This window comes from Struthio camelus, chromosome 2, assembly GCF_040807025.1.
Source record: "Struthio camelus isolate bStrCam1 chromosome 2, bStrCam1.hap1, whole genome shotgun sequence".
NCBI classification, from domain to species: domain Eukaryota; kingdom Metazoa; phylum Chordata; class Aves; order Struthioniformes; family Struthionidae; genus Struthio; species Struthio camelus.
The window spans coordinates 168114221-168138725 of NC_090943.1; the positions used below are offsets into that span (position 1 = coordinate 168114221).

Genomic DNA, 24505 nt, shown 5'->3' on the forward strand with positions numbered 1-24505 from the left:
TCTAAATTCAGCAGTCATGACTTCAGACACACATTCTCCAAAAAAAGGTAGCTTTTAGTTGCTACTCATAGCATTTTCATCATCTTAAGTCAAAATCTTTGTGACCATAGTTGATATTAGTGCAGTAACAGCAGTGTGGCTATTTAGGTCAACAGATTAAAAAAAATAAATGAGCTGTCGTTACTGATTAGGCGAATGTTTACATTTCTTTAAACTATCAGGTGAAAATCTGGACTGCTAAGTTCCTAATAAGCAACTACTGCTTGGAAAAAACGGAAGTCCAAAAAAATGATACAAACTACAAAGATCTTCACAATCAAAAATGTGCTTGCAGAGGCAGTAATGTCATAAAACATAGAATATTTCAGGTTAGAAGGAATCTCTGCAGGCTATCTGCTCAAAGCATGGCCAAGTCAGTGTAGGTCATTTAGGAACTCATCCAGTCAAACTCTGACTACATCTCTGCAGACAGAGATTCTGTAACATCTCTGAGTAACCACTGTGAGGGTTTGAGCATCCTCACTGTGAATAATAAGTTTCCTAACATCCAATTAAAATTTCTTATTTGCCAGCTTGGGTCCATTGCTTCTTGTTGTTTTACTGTGCACCTTCAAGATGAGTCTGGCTCCCTCTTATCTCTATATCCTCCCATTATTTCTTCACAATTTCTTCAGTCTCAAGACGGAAGAAATCTAGTTCTCAGCCTTTCATATGTCATGGGCTCCAATGCACTCTCCAGCATGGTGGACCTCCACAGGACTCACTCCAGCACATCTGGGCTGCCCAAGACTCTGCCCAAAACTGGACACAGTATTCCAGACGTGCTGAGCCAAGGAGAAATATTTTCTTCAGCCTACTGGCTACGCTTTTTCTGCCACAGTTCAATATGTAGTTGGCTTTCTTCATCGCAAGGCTGCTGTTGAACTTGTCATCAACCCGGTCCTTTTCTGCAAAGCTCCCTTCTAGCCAATCAGCACCCCACCTGCACTGTTTCCGGGAGCAATCTTGTATAAGTACTTGCTTTTATTTTAGAAGTGTACATATGAGAGTATTAGTTTCCAGTTTTACCAGGTATTACCTGCATTTAAAATAAGAAATTAAATCTAAACGAAGTTTAAAGTACATCAAATTTGTGTTCTTCAGCAGTAAAGACAAAATCTTCAATGCACTCTTACAAGTAAAACCAAAACACTAGGGAAGGAAAAGTATTTCCCAGACAAAATGAAATAGATTTTTTTAGAACAGGCTTAGATTAGACTTTCCATCTTTCCTGAAGATTATTTAAGGAAGAACTACAATGGAAATACAACCCCTTCTCTCGTTTGTGACCCTCCTAAAGCTGTATCACTCATAAGACAAAGTAATCTGTCATACAAAACTTAAATACTGAAAAAGTAAACTCTACTGCAGTAAGAGGCATACCAATGTTCAGGCAAGGAAATTCAGCTCCTGGGATAATTAGGATTGCTGTTTTCATAAAGCCTATGGATCCACTTGTTCACTGCAGTGAACTCTGGCTGCAAGACAACTGGAATTAATGCTTCCACTAAGAGCTGTCTATTGTCAGCTAGGCATCTATTCTTTCTCTCAAGTTTAGACACGTCCGATCTTTTTCACCGATTTGTCACACAAGATTTACAACATACCACATACATTACAATTCTGAAATTCTGCTTTCAGAAAATTTATATAAGCTCTGGCAGTACTATTCCATATCTCTCTAGGACTTTTGCATATCTGCCACGTGATGTTACTGCCACTAAGATTTTTACTGAACCAGTCAAAGTGTGATGCTTAGCACTGAAGGAAAGCGGTACATGATCTAGTTGGATCTCAGCAGATTTACAATTTTTGCAAATAGAAAGTTTCAGGACAGAATAAGCTATTAAAATGAGCAACGACTTGACTGCTAGCCTTCTTTTAAAACACAGTTTGGATAACTGATTACAGTTACAATTAGATGAAATTAGATTACAATTGAATGAAACCTGTGCGGAAAAGGAAGTAAATCCCGTTCCACTTAACTTCAACACCTACTGCAATGCTTTTATTCCAAGGAAGGTAAAGGGTTTGAGACAAGTTCTAGTTAAACTTGTGCCACAAATTTAAACAGGACACTGTCACTGTGATTGCGTGACTTTGCATAACTCATTGACCACACGCTGCAGATTGAACTTCCTTGTAAGTACATCTTTCTAGTACAAATCTTTGCTCAGTCCCATCTAAGTCTGAACACAACGGCTGTTTTTTCCTCAAGTAAGCTGTTGCAAATATCCTCTGACAAGTAAAAGCACAATACATAAAGCTGTCCACATGTATTAGATTTTAATCAGATATTCTAAAATCCATCTTTAGTATCAACTGGATGGCTCAAATTTCATAAATGTTTTTGCTTGGACAAACTAGCTGTCCCTCAACAACTAAAGTTCAACAAAGGAAAAAATATATATCATTTGATATAACAATTTCAGAGAAAACCAACGTTCATTCCAAGATCTGATTGACTATATTTATGGTTACCTGATTTAAATTTCAGTCACAGTGCCATCTGGTGACTATTTATACTCTTATACATTTTAAATAGATGGTATGCTTTAGGCTCGTCCAACCACCTTATATCATTCAAACACCACGTATTAACCCCTTCTCTTAAGTTTTAGCTGAAGGAGAGAAGACAAATGATGATGGTATAAAATTTCCAGTTCACATGCTCTTCTTCCAAACCTTTATGTGCACTAAGAACATAGTGAAAGCTACAACCGTAAGCGACCATTAAGTCATGTGAATATTGCTATAAAAAAAATAAGAAAGTTTCTTTTGGGAATAACGAATGGCATGATCTCAAGACTGAGCGAAATGGAGAAGAGTGTCTTTTGTTTGCTTTCCCTGGAATTTGGCCTCTAAAAGCCAGTTATGCAAGAACAAACATTGCTGAACATGTCTTTTCAAGTTCCACTGCTAAAATTACCGTAGCCATCATTTAAAAAGTGGTGGCAGATAAATACACATAGTGAAGATGAATGGGAATACTAAGTATAAAACCAAACACCCTTCCCAATCTTAGTATATATTTTCTCTCTTTTAAAGCAACCATTTATAGAAGTGATGAGCCATATTCTGACACTTTGCTGAAGACAGTAACATAGAAGAAAAGTTTTTTCAAATTGGTGCAGACCTTCATTTTTTCCCCTTCCCCCAATTCACAACAAATATTCCCATTGCCATTCACCCTTCCCCTCTTCCCACAACACAATAAGTGACCAGACTATAACGTATCATATTTGTCCTTTCACCTCTGCCAATGAAAGAGGTCTGTGCAGGGGAAAATTGTGTTATATTTGGACATTTTTTTTTTCCCCTCAAAAATGTTTCTCCACAGGACAGAGAAGCTCTAAGAATAATACACTAATTAAAAATTAAGATGACATCAATCTTTTCATCTAGAAACTGTTACATTAAAAATGATAGCTCTTGAATAAAAATTACAAGTAGACTTCTGGCTTTCCTTCAGTCTTGAATGCGAACATGCCATGTAACACATTTCTATAAGTTTTTCCATAGGAGTTATCAGATCTCAGTTTCATATGAAATAAATTGTGTTTATCTCACGCATTAGATAACAAATTCTTTTCTGCTTCAATTCCCAGTCCAATATCACTGTATTAAATATATCCACAAGAAATCACATCTTTAAAAGATGAAAAGTGCTTCAGTTGCTCCAGTTTTTCTTCAGACCAGTTACTAGTTTTTCTGTAAGAAAAACAGCTGAGGAGCTCCCATCGAGAACATGTACAATTTATAGCAATGGAAAATAAGAAATACAAGTATTTCACTCTTCATTCTTCTTTTGTTTTCCCCCCATCTCTTCTCTAAGCAAGGAACTTGTGCTATTTTTAAGTTGATAAAGCTAAGAGTACTTCCACAGCACCCAAGTGCTTAGCGTGGACTTATCAAAAGATGGAGAAACTGCAGCAGTACGGCACATAGGCCCCTGCCTTTAAGACAGCATATGAACAGTGAGCAACAAACAGTCTCAACTCCTTCTGGCCAGAGCTTTTTTCATTATTGTTTTTGAGAGAAAAGGTGTTTTCCTCAAATAAAATTATTCAGTAAGCATGACTGAGATAAATCTCTGAAGAATGTCAAGTTCTGAGGTTAGTTTCTTTACACCTAACAATTTCTCTATCAGCATATATGCACCTAGCCAAATAATACGCTGGGTAAGAGGTAAAATGCTGCAGCGTAAACGAACAATTGCAGCTCTTCACTCTTCCTAAATTTCTTTGCATGTCACTTATTTTCCAGTTTTCTGGAGAATAAAATCAGGGATCACCTCCTTCTAGTCTGAAGATGCTACAGTCCGTACTAATATTACTTCAACAATTTCAGAGCTGTTCCACCATCAGTCATAGAAAGCATTTTGAGATTTGTGCATGGAAGACATTGCTACAACATTTCATTTTATGCATGCAATTTTTGCAGGTACGTTATTCACTATGCAAAACGGGAAAGAAGGTGAGGGAGGAGGGAGAGAGGGAATATCCAAATTTCTTGAACAAACCTGTAGTCACAGATATCAGAGATTCTCATACTTCAGTCACTTTTCTCAGTTGTCTTCTTGTTGTATCGTATTGGAGATTTTGCCTATAGGTTTTGACAGTTTCACAACACATGTCTTCTGCACAAGATGATCACCTTTTAGCGCCGTTTATACGCCTCAGAACACAAATCTGAAGAGTGGCTTTGAAAATATCACTGGGTCATTCAGCATGATAATACTGACCATTTGAAACAGTTTGGGGGACTGTTTAACCAGGGACCCAGGCCAATATAAATAAGCCTGCAGATACATTACTTCAGCGGATTAGACAATGCTCTAAAATCTCAGTATTTGGGATCTTATCATTTATATCAGGAAGGACAGAAATGCACTAAAACTGACAAAAAGTCTGCAAGCAGTATAAAGTTTATAGCCACACACAACAGAAATAGCAGCTATGTGCATTTGGAGTCCACGCACACACACACGCACACATACACTTCTTAAGCTGAGTACTTTCTGTATTCCACTGACGCTGTTTTGACTTCCCTGAAACTGTGCAGGCCTTTTGCAGTCCTCTGGGGAGCTTGCAATGACATTTGATATCCTGAGACAGCATGCCGCCAACATAGCCGAATTTGTCCTCATTTGCAAATGCTCATCGCCATCCCAGCATCCATCTCTTACTTCCAGAAAGCCTATTTACACCGTTTCTCTCACCCATTTCTTAAAAATATTCAAAGCAGAATTGCACTTCCCTTATATTGCTGTATATATTAGATTCATAAATACTGCTTTTCTCATTAATTCACTTTGCAATCACGTCTTATAAGTAGACAGCTAGATAAATAAATAGAGGCTGTTGGTATGGTTTCTTGTACTCCCTGAACTGTCCATATTCCTCTGTCTTGTCTTAGTCTTGAAATTGCACTGTTTGAGGCAGGCACCTTTCTCATTCGTGCTCTAGAGCTCCTAGCCCACGTGCAGGACTCAGTAATGCAACTACTGATTCTCCCTAATGAATTAGGGCCAGAAAGCTTCATTAGAAATGCCATATCACAACTGCTAAGCACCATGTAAACTTTCACAATTACAACATTCGACACGAAAATATAATAACGAAACTCACCTCACAAAACTCTTCAGGTATACGGCTTCACATAGGTATTCAATCTTTTTACTCTATATAACTTAGTAGAAACAAATCAGTCCCCACATTTGTGTTAAATAAATAACAGTTTTATGCTGTTATTCCACTTCCAAGTCAAAACTGGAAAATATGAACATTGGAAGACCTATTACACAGACAATTGAATTAGATCTCTGAAGGAAAAAAAAAATATATTCAAATGCTTGACTTAAGCTTTCATCTAAATAACCATCTTCAAATGTAGCACATTTTCCAAGCATGTGTTAAACAGAAGCACTATTAAGACAGCAGCCAACTTGCAATTTTAAATGAACAATTTTTTAAACTTTAGAAAGTAAATTAAGAACTGACAGAAATGGCAGCTGAAAGTAGTAGAATATTCACAGGTTTTTTTTCTAAAAATAAAACAAGTGAGACTGAAATACCCAAGTCCTAGTATTTCAGTTTGATTTATAAAAGCAAGTTATATTTCCTCTTTTTTTTTTTTAAATCTGCCTACTAGTATACAATTTTAACTGCCAATTATCAGTTTAAAATTAATTCACATAATGTTGAATTAATTCATTTTACTTTGCAATTTCCAAGTTATTTGTAGCTTACTGTGGCTCTGAGCCTCAATCATAGGTTAGAGCACTGAAGGCACTGATATATATATTTAACGAAAGGTGTATGATTTTTCAGGAAATATACAATCTAAGATAAAAAAGGAATGGACAAAGTAAAAGAACACAAAGGCTTTATTAAGCAACAATCTCAGCTTATTAACTACAAAGCGTTTATTAATAGCCCTCAAAAAATCAGCAAGTCCAAATATCTCTGTTCTATACCTAAGTATTGTTGCCTACTGTTCTTTTTCCTCCTAGAAAGTGTTTTGCAGCATTTTTATATGATCTCATAAACATTTGAACATATAGAAAGTATAACTATAGAACGCACAGGCTTATAGCCACAAGACTAATGTACTAAAAAAATTAAGGTATTTAATTCAGGTCTTCTGTAACGAAGGGTAAGAAAAATAATCCTTCTGAAGACTTTTACATATGATATAGATTGACTATTCTCGGATTATTTTTGTGCAGCATTTTCTTCAAATTATTAAAGTTCTAGAAAATTTCATTGAACTATGTAACACCTGATAGGTCAGACACTTCCAACGGGAGCATAAATATGCTTGCTAAAAGAAAAAAAAAAAAAAATCTCTCTTCCGTATTATCCCTAGAGTATCGCCACCTTTTCATGGCTCAAAGCTCCTATACGCATGCACGCACACATATATCCTGTTTTAAATTAAGCACTACTGCATTAGGTAAATGAAAAACTAAACTACTTTCAAAAGTGATCAAATCATCCAAAAGAAACATTTGCCCGCTTTTACGAAAATAAAGTTTACCATTTTTGAATCAATCCACCTTGCGTTATTAAACTAATATTAGGAATTCCTATTTGGATTGTATCTAAATTCCTCAACATAAATGAATATATAAGGAGCAATTCCATGCAGCTAACAAATAATTTCAATTCCCAGCAGCCTTTTTTTTTTTTTTTTTTTAAAAAAGCTCTGGGAACCCTCTAAGATTTTTAAAAATTGTACCACGAATCTTCAGTCCCACTGACCGTGAAACCCAAGAGAGGGGTTAATTTCAAAGAGAACAACCCCTCTGACCAACTTTTTACAACCAGCATCAGTGAAACAAGTGCTGGCTAAAATCCAAAGACTAAACTTCTGACCCCTGAGCAGGTAGCAGGGAAACTTTATCACACTTTCCAACAGCATTTAAATTAGAATAATATTTTTTTAAACTTTGATCATTTCAAATCATGAAGAAAAATGTTAATTTATGAAAAAGACAGCTACTTAGCAAAATTTACACTAACCATTCCTACCACTCCCTCAGTTACATGTCAATTCATTGACAGGTCTACTTCCCAAATTAAGTCATGTATAAAAGCATTAGCAGAACAAATTATTTACACATGCCTTCTCTAGCTATCTAGCTCTTACTTTTGTAACTTTGAACTCAGCTTCATTTTAAATCACGTATCAACGGAAAAAGAAAAATTATTAAAAATTCAGCTGTTACCTTTGTAGGTAAATTTGGAGAATTTTCATTTCTGGGACAGATTAAGAAGCTTAATTTTCAACCAGACTTCTTTAAAAGAAATTTAGATTCCAGCCAAATAACACCTTGCTGGGATGCTGTGATAATTTCAGCTGGAATTTATCCAAGCATCACCTGAAGTTTTGGGAGGTCGTAAGGACTAACGCACTTAACACTTGCCAAGACTGCCATAACACTGAAACGTCCTCTTGAATTAATGTCAGAACAGGTATATCACTGCATTTTCAGGAATGAGTACTGACATTCACACCAATTCTAACTAGATTGCTTTTCAAAGGCCAGTGACATAAATAGACCCAACTATCTAAGCACGTATTGACGCTGTTGACATTTTAACATGACATTGTTGTCAAAACAACGATACAGAACTATGTAAGACTCGGAGCCATAACCTCTTCTTCTAAGTTACCAGGCAAAAAAAAAGTAGAACAAACATGAAAACCTACCCAAAACAAAGCAAAGCAAATTATGTAATTGCGCGGGGAGTTGTTTTTTGGCGATTCAGTTATGTTTACTTGTACTTAAACTAATTTTGTTTAGCTTTTTATTAAGAATAAAAGTCTTTATTTGCAGAATAATACTAATTCTCCCTACTATAGGGTTTTTTTTTTTTTCCACTTTGTGCCCCGAATATTTATTAAAGATGCAGGGCATCAATTTGTCATAGGAAATGCATTTCCAGTTCCATAATATGGAAATCTCTTTTCAGAATCTGCTACTATTCTTCAAATTTTTCCTAATTCATTAAAAAAAATATCTATTTACCTGAACACACAAGTATGAAAAACTTCAAGGTATTTCTTTTGCCTTGTATGTTGACCTAAAATGAAAGACTTAATACTCAACTTTCAAGAGTGGCTACGTGTTTGGAGCTATAGTAGGCTTTTTTTTGTCTTTTAAAGCTATTAAGTTTAAACAGGAGCTAAGCTACCAAAATACAATGTACCTTCCTTTAAAGGAGGAATGAAGCAGGAAAAAAAAAAAAAAAGAAAAAAGAAAGAGAGAGTAGAAGAAGTGTGAAGTTCTATTGAGATATAATGTTCCAAGATACTCTTATGCCAATCCATCACATTTGTTTAGGTTAGTCCAAGACTAACACTTCAGCGTGCTTGACAAAATTTTAATGAAATGTTTCACTACACCACAGCCGTTAACCATTTGGGCAAACAGGATTAATCATTCCCCATTCTGCAACATTTTGAGGTTTTTGCTTTCAACCTCTTCAAAACAGCTGTTCTTTTCTCAGAGAGCAAATTTACAAAGGATATTTTCCATATTTTTCTAATCCACAGACCTGAGGGTTTCTGTTTCCAAAAGCAGGCTTCCTTTTAAGAAATTTCAGATGGTCTGTAGGAAAAGCATATTGGACAACAACTAAGCAGTTTGTAGGTCCCTTTTTACCCTTTTGATGACTGCAATTTAATCTCCATCCACTAAGAAGACTCCAGTAACTTTTTACGTTTTGGTCCTCTTTGTGGAGCCAAGAATCCAACAGAAAGCATTGTGTTCATCCGATCAGGTATTTCATACCATTGATACACTGATGGCACTAAAAGCTTTGGATTAAAAAGTAATAATAGCAAAGGTACTAGATGTCTTTTTGAACAGTTCAAAGAAATTAGTTTTTATTGTTTGTTTGCTTTTAAGAATAATAGGATGGAAAATTTTTAACACTAAATTTATTTTTGTCCACTATTTTAGGTGATTCTCAACTAACTCACATATTTGCGTATATTAAAATACATCAGAAAAACTGAATTTTGAACCTTACACTGAAGGACTTCCTTACGTCGTCGTCTAGGAACATACACGGCACAACCATCTTGAAGTAAACAGTGAGATTTTGATGCATCCAGAAAGGAGGTCAAAAGTTAAGATGTAAAATGAAAATTCACTACAAACGCAACTACTGATTGACTTCCATTTCCATTTGGTATTCTTTTCCGTACGCTTAAAAAGCCAAATGCTCATACAGTTGGATTTTCTTTCCGAATAAGGCTGCAAGTCTGTAGGCTGAACAAACAAGGAGAAGAGAACATGAGGAGAATCGTTCTGACTTTCACACGCTAGGTTAGTACAAGGTACTCAACAGATGGCAAGATTCCTGAAAAAGAAAGTCAGCATTTTCTACGTGGCAAACTACTTCAATGAGTAAAAAATACTACAGGAGCAATGAGAAGAGATAGATAACCAAAAGGCTGAAAAGCTCCTGACAGCTTCATTTTAAAAGTACTGGCCTACCCCTCAAAGATCTAGAAATGGTTACATATCCATCAGGTGTATAAAGCAAAAAATATCAAGTGAAAGGATAAGGCAGTGCTACGCATGTCTGAAACAGTGAACAGAAACGCGAAGACAGAGAAGCGGAGGAAGACGCCGTGACACTGACCACTGACACTGCCCTTGCCCTTCCATATGTTCCTTGGGCAAGGGAGGCACTCTCCAGGCACTGGAACTGACCCTGGTCATTTCTTCTGCCACTGGACAGCAGCAGCTATGACAGCTCTTCCCTTTTAGGAAGGGCAACTGAAGTCATTTCAGGTTACTGCTGTCAGGTAGTCTTTCTGGTATCATTTGCTGTACGTCCTTCCCCGGAGGGAGTTGGATTTCATGACAACGGAGGTTAGAGAAGCATTTGCAAACGTTGTCCAGAATGCATAAATTTCTTACAAAGTAAAATTATCGAGCTGATGTCTAGATTTCTCCCCGCTTCCTCTTTCATCCAACATCACACAGAAGTTTGCTCTTGGAGTATAACTTTCATTTCTCATTCCTTGCTTTCCAGAGGAGCTTCAAAGGCACTTCTATTAGCAGGCTAAGAGGGCATAAGGTGATGCCCTGCAATCCAGTAAGACTCGGCCTGGCACTGCACACTGCAGAGAGCTGCCATGCCTTGTTCATCATGTAGTTATGCCGTCACCCCTGATTTCCATGGGGAACCAAAGTCCCCTGGCTAGACAGAGCATACAGAGAAAGAATGACCATATATTGACTGCCGTGCTTTTGAATTCAAATGCCAAGTGCCTTTATGAATAGACACTGTAGCCTAACATTTCCAATTCTATTCCATCTAGATTAGAAGATCATTGCTCACACTTTTCAAACACTCTTGGATACCAAGTATAAAGAACAGTTACAACAATCAAACCATTTTACTCATTTTGTAGTAAACAAATCATCAGAACAAAAGTTCTGTATTATGGCTACTTGATGGGAACAAGACAAGAGAAATACAAAAGATTACTCTCAAAACCATGTTCAACAATGTACATTAGAGTTTGTAAAACTAGTTTCTCCACTTCACAGAGAAACAGCCTGAATAGCAAAAACAGCACTTTCTGGAAAATTATCACGCAGCTGTGTATCAGTGCTGGAAAGGTAACATTCTCCCTCTTCCTGGATCTCTCTCTCATAAGCAAAAGTTCAAAATAGATCTTAACAATAATTAGACTCATAGGAGCTCGCTAAGTAGACAAAAGGTGTTTCAGACTGGAAGGCCCTTTACCTGCTTCAAAACCCAGTGGTGGAAACTGAACGTGGACAAACTAAGATTAATAATAAAATGCAAATAAAATGCATTCTTTTGAACGGCCTGGGTATTTAACTAGTAAAGTAACTGCTGTAACAATATAGAAAGTTTTCTGCCACTGAAATATTTTAACAAAATTAGATGACTCTCTAAAAATGCATGTTTCAACTCAGAATTCTTGGTGTGACGCTGGAATCACTGGGTGAGATTTATCAGGATCGGACTCGATGGCTCCTTACTGGTAAGTTTCCCAGGATGGATTAGCAGCATCGGGATAGCATAGGCTTCCTTATGTCACTACACAACTTTATTCTGGGATAATCACAGTGGCATCCAGCCCTCACGATCAGCTTCCTTTTCTGGTTTATGAGTGTATTACATATCAAGGGTGCGACTGCACACAGCACTATTACGGTTAATGTTCCATCTTTTTGTATTTAAACTCATTTGCTCTCCATTTGTAGCTATTCCCTCCTATTCTAGTCTGGAGAAGGAGCTCCAGAGGGGGCTGCCAAGCAAGCAAATAAACTCAGGGAGAGGGTTTAGTTTGACCAGAGCGCTGCAGCACAGCATCAGACCAAGAAAGAGGAGAAAAACGCACTGAGAAATAGGCATAGATAATTACCCACTGGAAGCAAGCATCTGGCAGGGGGGAAATCTAGAAATGGGTTTTGGAACTAATAAAATATCAGGATGTTAAGCAGGGAAGATATCTCCTGTTGAACATCTCCAGCAGCCAAGATAGAGGGTTTAGGTTGCTGTTGTTGGGGGTGGGTGTGCATGTGTGCGTGTTTTCTAAAGAAAAAAGATTCCATCACCCATTTCGCATCCTCCTCTGAGAGGACTATTTGGTGGTTAAACCTGAAATGTTCCCAATTATACTTGTTGTTGTGATCCTGGACAAGTCATCTACTCGTTCTTCTGGACTGTCGACCACTATATCCAATAGCAGCGATAACAACACAGTCGTCTTTTACTTGTATTTGCATAGTGCTTAATAAAAAAGGAGTGGATTTTTAGGAAATGCCATAATCCAAATAAAGCTGTTAGCACGGAACTTGAAATGTGCTGCTCAGCTTCCTGATTATTTGATGCAGAGACACAGCATAACTGTAATAACAACAAAGTCAGTATAGATAAATTAACTACTACCACTAAGTAATCTAGAAGTCCCCTTGCTCCAAAGAATCACTTTATTAAAGAATATGCATTTTAATTGCTTCTTGCCATTTGTCTTCTTCTCTTGCTCAGACCTATTTTAGCTAAATCAATAATATATGTTAAGAGTCCCAGGTTTAAAATTAGTCACTCTTCTTTAGTTTTCTGATTTTACAAATATAATTCTGCAGAATGATATATTATGCTCACTACGCTTAACAGCTTGAGTCACTTGATGCACATCCAAATCATGTAACATTTATACTAATACATCCCCAAACCACAGATCTCTAAGTCAAAGGGTACAGAGAATGTTCTAGGCACAAGTAACATGTACTAGTTAAAAGGCTGAGTTTTCCACTGCAGTAATAGTAGTATTTCTCTCTAGTATGTTCTACCACTGGAGAACAAAGTTTTTATTCCATTTAACCACAGTAACATTAGGAATTCATTTTATGATAAGTGTATACCTACATCAGGTTTGTTCTAAACCAATTGCAGAGAAAAATCTAATACATCGCACTATTTTTGATCCTGCAATAACACAGCATCTCGAAATTCCTGAACTTTCAGCTCTTCATGTAACAATAGAGTTCATTATATGCTTTTCCTCTCACATCATGCCAATATTCAGCAAAAAGAGCATTTTAATGACAACGTATAGACATCTGTTTCACAAACTGGCTAACAGAAGATGAGTTATAACTTGGATCTATCTCATGTAAAAATATCAAAAAATAGCTTTTTTTTTTTTTTGGTCTTACTTTTTCTTCTCTTGCATGAGGATTTTTCTCTCCCCTACTTCTGACCCTTTTAGATCGTTTTCAATTTTTTGGAAATGTAAGGCTTTTGAAGACAAAATTGGCCTACTTACACTAACAAAGAGTCACACTTCACCACTGAACAGCCATAAAGTTGACATGATATTATTCTATTGCCTGCGTTAAAGCTTGATTGTGTTGGTTCTGCGGCTCTTTTCACTGATAGCTGTAAAAAGTCTTAAATAAAAAATAAAAAATAAACAGAATTCTCCTAAGCAATTCCTCAACCAGAATATTAAGCCAACCCATCTTACTAGGAAACTGCAAAGTATGGCATTGAAAATCTGTTTTACCCCATTAACAGTAAATGTGGAGCTTGCTGTGATGATTATCCAGCCATTTCCCTAGGTGAAACCGAACTTGGTAAAGTAGATTCTAATGTGCCCTTTCAAAAATGGCTTCGCATCAATTACAGCTATCACATTCTGTGTTTCCAATTTCTTCCACCGAAAAACTACAGCACTTGACCTACTCTTTCGAAGTCCCTACAGTGATAAATTACTAAACTGCATTCCCTTTCTCATACTCCTGGGTATGGCAGCTATTAAGAATGCCACTTTTAGCTAAACAAACAGAAGATGTGCTATCTAAAGATTCAGCTTTTCTATTAAGATGCACTCTAACTCCTTTGGCAAGTTGCCCAAAAAGCAGAGTAAACCTCTATGCATATATGTGATCAGTGCTTGTGATGGAGAGATAAAGCATTTTTCAGGAATAAAGGACTGGGAAATCTACAAAACTAAACTTTCTTGCAGAATTATTTATTCTCAAATATAGAGGAAAAAAACTGATCTACATATAAAAGAACAGAATAAAATGTGAGCAATTTCACACAAAGCACGGTTATACTGCTGCGGAAGTCCTGTATACTGCACACGGAGTTTAAAAGCAGCCTTCAGAAAAGCTGCTCTTTATTATTTGTCAATAGCATACCACAGTAGAAGATTAAATGGCTAAAACCTATGGAATCTCAGAAAAGATCCAATAAACACTTTGTAAGAGACGACTATCATCTGCAGGAAGAGCAATATTTTAGCAACAATCTAACACAGGAGGTTTAAATAAACTTCAGCAGTAAATTTCTAGATTATTACATTTTGAACTTGTCTATTTCATACGGTAAGAACTAAATTTTAGATGACCATAACAGAATGCAAAGAGAGGGAAAAGAACCTAGAATTACCCTTTCTTTCCCACCTCTTCATCCACATGTTTGAATGGGCTGACGGTACCTGGCAGTAAGCGCAGGACCAGAAATGTAAACACCAAGGGCTAATAGCAGCACCTACAGAAACGAGTATGAGTAAGATGAAGATGCTGCTTGCCACCAGTAGTGATTAATGAAATGGAAAACTAACTACACATTTTTGGATGGAAAGGAAGATGATCCTCCTGATTTAAATCCTGCAAAGCACCAAAAGTAGTATTACATTTACTGAATAATTGTTTCAGTTACTGTCATTCAGGGAGCATGTCTCCTTTCTCACAAACTAGTCTTCCAGAGAGCACATCATTTTTACTCTATATGATTTTTAATAGCTCATTTCATTAAGTCCATCATATTAGAACGACTTTTGAGATAAGTCGTCTGTTATTGTTCCAAGGGAAGATTTATAAAAGTAATACAACTGCATTATTAGAATCTAAGTCACAGGAAATAACATATGTTCACATGTAAACTTACGTTTCTGACTAAATCGTTAAGAAACTAGGAAAAATATTTCCTCCGGGTAGCAGTTTTCCAAAGCTATAACAAAGTAGCCTCCCTTATTTTCAGGGCAAAACAAGATGCAGAAAGATACACAGAAGGAAACAAGCTTGTTGAAAAAAACGTCCAGAGGGGCATGCACGCAGCAATGCTTTAATAGCGGGACCATAACTAATTGCATACATTGACATCAAGGTTACTTTGAGCAGGGGAATAGGAGATGAAGAGAAAGAGCAAGAGAGAGAAGAAAGAAAACGTTCCACACTGGCCAGCCTGGAGCAACAGGAGTCGCCAGATGAGTCCTCTCCCGGGCATCAGCTCCAGTGCAGCAGGCAGCCTCCCCAAACATTTTCTTCAGCGTAATTATGTAGTTACTTCCTATCAGTTTTCTGCTTATGACACTACTTACGCCCCAACAGATTTAAAAGTATTTCAACTTGAGTATCTACCTTAACAATGAAAATGTAGCCATGACTTTTTTTGAGCTTCTGTGGAAAAACTCACAAATACAAAGCTAATAAGCAGAATATATAGGAGTCAGTTCAAGACAACTTGTTTGTGTCTTACTAAGCAGCAACAGGATTTTGAAACAGAAGTGACACTAAATTCAATATGAAACAAAAAGCACGATTGATTCCACTCCTCCCTTGCAGTCGAGATTTCACCTTCCAGAAAAGCGTTGCCCAATTCCATGAATTACTCGTTGTTACACCTCCACTACGCTCTTCAGCTGTTTGATGCCCAGTACACACAAACGTTACACTGAAACATTAACCTTATACTGCATAACATTTTATTTTACAGAGAGACCTAAAGAATTGAATCGGACTCTCCCTGAACTTAGATACTATTCAGCGAGTGGCATAACCTTGCCTTAAAGGTCAGGAACAAACATGTCCTTAAGACAGTTTAATGCTAACTGTGACAAGACAGCACCTCTATGACACTCTTTGCATTTAACTTCATGTTCACAGATGTTGAATTAAAATCCTCAATATACTTGCAAAAGCGAATGAATGACTATACTAAATATCAGATCAATTTATACAGGCGTTGGAGATCCTTCACGTTTTCCATCCACCAGAGCTTGCTTCTCACTTGGTCCCCTCAGGTCTATTTTCTGGTCCCTTTCAGCTTCTGCCATCACGTTTTCCCACCAGAACAGCTACCCTCCTCCCAGCCACTTCCACACTTCTGGACAAGGTAAAGGCTACAGACCACCAGAAATTATAATGACAGCCCTAGCTAAAAGGAGCATAACAAAACTCTGTGTTTACCGTTACCCATAAATTAAACGGGTAGAAATAGTGCATAAATCTTTTAAGGCATGAAGTGTGGAAAGACATTAGACCATAAAAGTGAATAAAATATTCAGAATCTTCAAAAAAATGCTATTATAATTGAAAACTACGTATCAAACGATTGAAAAAGTCTGCATTACACAGAATACAAAACTCTTCCATATGTTCAGGTAAGTCTATCTGGAAAAATTCTTGTGTGGCAGAGCAAGATGTTCTGTACTTGAGGGAAAAAGAGACCTTTTAAATATTGCCTACAAATTTTTTTCATAAACAGCCTTGAGCTCACTCTGTCCAGAAACTGGTGTGACTGAACGTGAGTCAGTTACGAAGCGGAAGACAGTGCAAATGGGGAGACTGAGTATTGGTAAAAGGCAGTTCACCATTGTACACTAAGTCCAATAGGAGAACAAGAGTCTTCAGAGGGCTGATTAACAGTCTGATCTTATCTATCCTCATTAAGAGACAGGAACAAAACTTGCAACAATTTGCAAGAGCAAAATTCAAATATATTTATGTGGAGGTATCCTGAATTTGTGACGTTTTGATTATGTGGCACATGAGAGTTTACACTGTGAGTGCACTAGACTATCGGTGACGTGTGTCCTCCCCTTCGTCATCTCTCCTCTGGAAGAGCTGCTCTGAGGAAGCAGACACCATCCTGTACAAGCAGAACATTGCAAAAGACATCTAAATCTCTAATTGTTTGTAAAACTTCCTACAGAGCTGACTGAACTTTCACTACCGTATTCTGAATGTTTTGCCTCAACCCTCTCCTCCCTTCAAGTTGCCACCGTAAGTTCTTCTTTTCTTCTTCTCCACCACTTTAACCCAGTCATCTTCCCCTTTGCTTTTTCCACTACCTTCAGTCTAGCTCCTGCATAACCGTCCTCCAGAACCCTGCTTCAAAATAAGGATTTTCTGCTGTCTTATTATAAAGTCATTATGGGAATAACTACCTACTGCTATTCTATCTGCAGAGCGCAATGCAGAGTGCCAGTTACTTCTTAAGCATTACAGTGATAAACAAGTCGATGTCATCTGTACTTTACAGTGTATTTTCCAGTGTTCTCCCCATCCCCAAATGGGTTCTTCTACCTTCCCAGTTACAGTGGCTGCTCAGAGGGGGCGTCCTTTCCTTCACACATTTGTCTTGACATATTTCCATTGTAACAACATTGGGACATTTAGAGCAAAAAAAATAGATATATGGTCCGCTACCGACTATACTAATGATTCCAATGTAGCCTGGCAAGCTGATGATAAAGCTACCAGAAATCATTAGTCTCAAGAGATGCTAACACACGCTAACTACAGCAACAGCATGTCACTGTAGCTGAACAGCAAGGCCAACGACTGCCATGGATGTCTCCTCAGGCAAAGACCCTCTGGTGCCTGTGGAGTCTATTAGCGTTCCCATAAGCTCTGTTCATTTTGCTGACGCCAACTTTAATTTTTCTTTGCTCATCTTTAGACAAAAAGAGGGACAGACAGATAAAGTGTGTTTTACATAGTGTAGATTGTACCTGCTGCAACTCTCCTTGATGAGATATCTGTTTGGGTATAAGTAGATTATCATACCTTGTTCACTGAGTGACAAGGAATAAAAGCCTTGAGAAAACAGTGCTTTTGGACAGGCAGAGAGTGATTCTATCCAAACTCTTCTATCAAAGCAAGACAAAATTTTAAGTATTTCCTTCATGCCTCACAAATTGCAAAAAAGGAAGTACTCAAAGTTGTAGACCATTCAGAATTGAAATTGTAGCTACTGCAGTGATCGTATTGAACGTAAAATTACCAAATGAGATGAATTAATTGAATTCATTGAAAACAGGGAGAAGGTAGTATTTTTATTTTTCCTGTGGCACTAGGGAAGAATACTTAGGTAAAACACTTTCCTCATGTTCAGAGGGAGAATCGTCTCCAGGGCACAACGGAGCATTCACTTCTCGATGTAACAATTTGCACAGGAGGAAGAGCGTTGCGGAGCAGAAATACTGCTGAATACCCAACAAACTATTTATAGAACCAAAACCTCCTAAATGAATATAATCAACTGCCAAACAGGGCAGGGAAGTCAGAGGATTTAGATCCAGACTGCTCAAACTGCAGGCTTTTATCCAAAATCAGACCATAAACAAATTTAGCCTGGCATACACCAATGATCAAGAATGCAAATCTCTCTCATTTTTGCAGAACAAATCCATTTTTATTTTTCTCTTTGTCTCAGGAGCAATTGCAATTTTTGGCCAGGAAAGCAACACAAAGCACCCTGCTGACCTGGCAAAGCTTGATTTGGCTCCCTGCCGACCACAGCTCGGGAAATGTGGCTTTCGGGTACTTAGCTCACAAATCACAACTAACCCATCAAAAAAAAAAAAAAAAAAAGCGGGGGGGAGGGGGAGAAACAAACTTAGGAAGTGAAAAAGCTTCGATTTGGATATTTATATAATTATTGTCTATTTTACAGGCCTGAAAAGTTATTAGGGAAACAAAGACATAGACTTGGATTTTCCTTTTTTTCTTTCGTAAGACCTGATGTGTGCAATATTGGAAGGAGAAAGGTGATCCAGAAATCAAAGAAACAAGTATTTTTTAAAATCAAAACTATGGTACCGTTGATAGTCTCTTCCCTAGCATGCATGGATTTGCAAAAGGATTTACAGGGCAGTTCCTTTCCAACGTTGCTTCCTAGGTGCAAGAAGCAAGAGCACTGCAAACAGGGAGTACATTTCAGTTCCAGTTTGCAGCACCATCCCACCAGCTTCACTGTGCAAACAAAGACAACCCATATAATGTGAAGGATTACAGGCTTTCTAAATTGATATTATATGAATGTTCTAGCTACACATTTAACGTTGACATGAATATACCAATACAAAAGGCAACTGAGGACCACAGCATTTACAGACATACTATTCAATTCCTAAACAAGACAATGTGGGAGTAGAGCATTTAACAGGCGTTAACCTTTCATGCCCAAGACCTCATTCCTAAATTCACATTTAGGCAACTAAAAAGAAGTAATCCCTTTCAAAAGTAGATTTAACACTCTCACTAACTTCAGTAGACTCTAGAGCTATTAAAAACTTGTTCTATTCCAGGGTTTAAACATAGAAGAATAGACTTAAGGCTTACAGGTCTAAGGATTTGGAGCTTAAAGCATCACCAAAATAAAGTTTGTTTCATTTAACAGCATCCACACTAAAAGAGTATAACCTGAGAATTGCATGGACAACATCCAACTCAGTCTGATGTTTCATTTTAACACACTATCAACTGAATCAGAGAAGATACACTAAAGATAGCGCATAATTAGCCCTACATTTTATTCTAGTTTAACACTCCCTATCATTTACTGATAGTACAGGAATGCAGTAGTTTACTTGCACCTCATTTCTGCACTGCATCCTCTTAAATTCCAGCTCGTGTTCAGTATGCAGGGGAAAATACAAATTCTGAACATACAAATTTCAAAACAAATATCAGCCAGTCATTTTAAATTATAAGCCAGCTCACAGCCTGTGCTGCAACTGGTCATCAATGAGAGTCGATGGTTAACATCTTAAATCATTTTTTTTTTTTTTTAAATCCACAACATACATTTTCTTTCACCCAACTTAAAGACTGCCATTTCAATTTTTGAACCGGCTTTTTGTCAGATTAGGGTCATGTAGCATTCCCTACTCCCAGAAGATTTATTTTAAAGAAACCCTGGCCGTTAAGTTGAACTGAGACATCTTGACAGATAATTTGCATTTTCACCTGGTAACATAAAGGAACTACCAGTGAATTACCATTATATGATGGCAAACCCTGTGACTTTAAGGACCAGATTCACATGAATTGGACTGATCTCCACGCCTCAAGTCCATCATACATGGCATGGAGCGAGGGTGGATTTCTTCCACCACTGCAAAGCGCTAGTCTAGGCCAAATAAACCCTGCTTCCAAGCTTGAAATGCAGTACAGAACTCCCTAGGTTAAAAATAACATACTGTGCGCTGAGAGATGACGACAGTTGTTTAACTTTTTCTGCGGCTTTTGCATTCACGCAGAGAATAGTTGAATGTCTAAAGGCAGTACAGTTTTATTCAAAAAAGTAACTAACACAGCCCTAAAATAAGCCATTTCATGGCTTAACCGGTTTACCCACAGCAATGCAGAGCTAAGCATGGGCTAACTCACCCTGCAGCACACACGTAGCCTAGGATGACTAAGGTTTTTAAGACAACAGTTACCACAGCTACTCAGAAGTAAACAGCAGCAAAGAGTGTATCTGAACATCGTATTACACTGACACTCTTTTCAGCTTGAGGTACGTGTAAGCAAGCTTTATCATGAAGCCATAAAGCAATTTTTATATTGAATTTATGATGTCATTACAACAGTCATTTCCAGAAGCCAGTGACCGGTTTATTAGAAGATAGCCTGTTGCAAATCTGAAATCATGGACTGTAGGGAAGTTCAAGTGCAATACTGGCAGTATTCAGTATTCCAGCACTTTGAAGCACAAAAGTTGTAAGCAAAACAAGTTGAAAGGGAAGGTTTAAGCATCAATGCTTACAAGTATCCACATAAGGACATCTCAGAAACTGTAACAGGAGTAATATAGACTTATATCAATTTTCATTTGCAAAGACTCATCTTGCTTTTGAAGACTAGCTTATGCACATAGAGAACCGAAAAATAACTACTTATCCTGAATATTCACAACAAACACCTATTGCTAGATCATAAGCGATAGCAGAGCATTTTCACAGCATGTTTAAGGTTTCACAGCAAATGTTTAAGACTTATCTTGTTTCTTAACTTAAAAACTTCCACTTGCTTCTGGCATTAGTCCTTATCAAACCACGTTAATTAAACTATTACAAGGCAAACCTTAAAATACAATCAAGCAATCATCCCAAAGGGCACTGTGCAGGACACGGGCAACAGCCCACAGGCACACAATTCTTCTGCAGCAACAGAAGGAAATTGAAATATCGTCTGTTGGGAGTTCTGGGCCGTTCAAAAAGATTCATTAATATCAAATATTTTTTAGATTCGAGGTCAAAGGGAACATTGGATCATCTCTCTGTTATATATCCCAGATCGCTACTCTTCACACAGCAACGTTCCTTCTATGCAAAAGCCTTTACATTTGTCAACAAATATATATTTTTATATTCTGAAAGATACGCAGCATGAAGTCAAGCAAATAAAAGTTAAAAATACAGCAAATCCTCCAGAACCCAGCCAAGAAAACTAGACCAGACTACATTTTCATTGTATCTTTAATGGCTAATTGACTCAATTATTTACAATAACCGCCTGATTCTTTAATTGGAATTTGCCCGGCTTTTATTTTAAGCTGCTGGTTCTTGTCATGTGTTTTTCTACTAGATTAAAGAGCCCTGTCACAGTAAGTAGAGAGAAATAGCAGACAGAAGTAAACAGATAGTAATAAGCACGAGAAAAAGCTGGATATAACACCTGACCACAGAATGACTACAAGTCAAATGTAACAGTCATCCAAAGAGAAATGCAATCTGTTGAATTATGACATGTAATTTCTTCTCATCCTTTGGTCTGTAATAATTATATACGTCCATATACACATAGACTTAATTATGTAGATAGTCTGGTGGATCTAAAAGTACTTCTAAGATATTTTCGGTCTGAATTACATAGGCAATTTTAATTCAGCCAGATCAAAGGATTGATTCATAGTAGTTTAATTAGTACAAACTGGGATATGATTATTCTTTATAACTATATTAACGTAGTAAATACAAACGAAGGGTTTAGAGATGAAGATTTATTAAAACAGTATTAGCCACGATAGTAAGTTATCCAACAGATGGTGATACCCTCATTGTGATTTTCTCTCATCTCATCCATAACAGGCAAAGCTCACAGATCTCAGAAAAATACTAAATCATACTTTCATCTGATGAATTTCCCTGGCAAATATGTGATCTGTATATTACAATTTAAGTAACCAGAAACATAATTTTGAAGGCTTCCTCCACAGCTTTATTCTCTTGGATGCCTGAACACCCTGATTTATATTTTCCCTGTTGATTCTCTGTAGATCTTCTCTACTAGACACACACCACTAACAATGCAATGTTAGTGATTAAGTCAATTTTAGAATAGCTAACACAGTAAAGTGTTAATTTCAAGCATGTTATGGGAACTGTGCAACAGTCACATAAGTCAGGCTCAATATACAGATACATGGGTGTTCTCTACGGAATGTGGTTCTGACCACCTGCATGGTGCTTCCACCACAAGATATCAATCAATTAAACCAAAAGGCATCCCATAAACCTAACAGTAGAATCAAGGATGCATGTTTCCACCAGGCAGCTTCTCCGTACGCTGCTGAAAACACAAGTTCTTGCTCTACAGCTCTCTAACATCCTTGTAATACCATCACAGAGACTACTGTGAGCTTGTATTTTCATGGTTGCCAGGGCAACTGGCTGACAAGCAAAAAGTGCTTGAAAGAATTTTTTCCATGTATTTGGAGCACTGAGAATCTACATTCCTGGAATTTTATTCCAGTTTCAGCATAATATTCCTCTTGCTTCCACAAATCAAAAGTTGTCCATAGGACAAAAACTCTAGTTTCCCCACAGTTTTAGATTTAATTTAAAAAAACAGTGCTGACCACTTTACTACTGTGCATCCCAAATCTTTTTCTCAATTATGCTGAATTATATTAATGAGCAATCAGGAAGTACCTTGCCGTGCCATAAAATACCAGGAAAAGCTTCGCTAGTATTTTCTCTCTCAAATGCTCCCTGTCATCACCATTTTTGTACTGCAGAAACGAATGAGGACGAATTAGCAGCACTAATGGCCCAAAAGAAGCATATTTATAAATTAATACCTTCGCTTGTTTATCAGTCGGGGTTGTAAACAACCTTACAGCGAAGAAAGTAAGTTCAGATGCCAAGTGAGATACAGCGAAAGAAACAAAGCTACTGTTTGTGTTTCAGCGAAAGGCAGGCTGAGCCAAATATTTCAGTGTGCAATAATACAACACCCCAAGCGAAATTCTGATGCACCAAATTAATGCAGAACACAGATCCATAAAGGAAACGTATTAAATCCTGAACAGCACGCAAAACATTCATCAAAAATATGGAAGATAAAGTCCTAACATTACATTTTTGACCAACTTTGTTATTTTAACCTTAAACTATATCTTCTGCAAATCTGACTAGCATAAAGCTGTTCTTATTTCACTGCTCAAAATAAAAGTTTACATCTTCAGCAGTTAAGCCCTTCATCAGAAGAACAAACAGCAGCTTATTCCAGGGAAGTCGCTCTCCTGGCAAGTACAGCGTAGTTTCTGCGCGCGCCGTTCTTTCATCCTGCTACATTTATTTGCATTTCATTATTCCACTGTATTACTTATATGAACATTCCTGAAAGGCTTACTACCCAAAGCGTGAACGTAAGACTTTGATCCCAAAATGTTTGTAAGGTACAACTCCTTCAGCACATTTTAATAAAAGAAAACAATTCATAAAAGAAGCACTTCCCTACAGAGAATTTAGTATCAGAAAATAAAAGGAGGCGAAGCACCAGCAGTTCCTTGGGTAGACCCTGCTGATAACCAGCTCGCCTGCATGTGGTTTACTTTTTTGTTTGTTCTGACATAACAATCCAAACACAGGATATCAAGCTATTCTAAAAAAAAAAAAAAAAAAAAAGGAAATACTTACGAGGAAATTAATCCTTTATTTTATAATCACAAACCAATTCTTTTACTCGTTTTGGTGCCATTTACTTACCTTTACGTGACTGAAGTCACCAGCTTTGCTGCCTTCTGGTGGATTAATGGGTTTAGTCTCTACTCGGGGTTTCACAACCTGTCGGAAAGGACTGGAAAGTGGAAGTCCACTGACACTGATTCCATCTACAAAAAGAATAAATGAGATTACCTTACTTTTTCCTTTCAAATAAGACGCCTTATTCCAATAAGTCTATATCTTTTTTTATTTTTTTTTAACCAAAAAGAAGGAAAATACTCAAAATATTAACATTTTAAACAAAATATTTTTTGAATTATTTTGTTATATTCTGCTCTAGAAGACTAGTAAAATAAAAATACACCTAAAACTCAATGAAGTTCACAGGAAAAGGAGGAAATTATGCGAAATATCACAACAGACGTTTCAA

At 37.2% G+C, this 24505-nt stretch overlaps 1 protein-coding gene across 4 annotated transcripts in view; it reads right to left on the reverse strand.

Moving 5' to 3' along the window:
- Positions 1 to 24505, reverse strand: part of TRAPPC9 (trafficking protein particle complex subunit 9) — a 483858-nt gene that overhangs the window by 356437 nt on the left and 102916 nt on the right. For 3 of the 4 annotated variants that reach the window (XM_068933393.1, XM_068933395.1, XM_068933394.1), the window contains one exon: positions 24118 to 24242. In XM_068933393.1, the coding sequence (XP_068789494.1) occupies positions 24118 to 24242 (125 nt within the window). Of the gene's footprint in view, positions 1 to 9412; positions 9824 to 24117; positions 24243 to 24505 lie in introns of those variants that run through there. The other variant, XM_068933396.1, reaches the window with a different exon arrangement.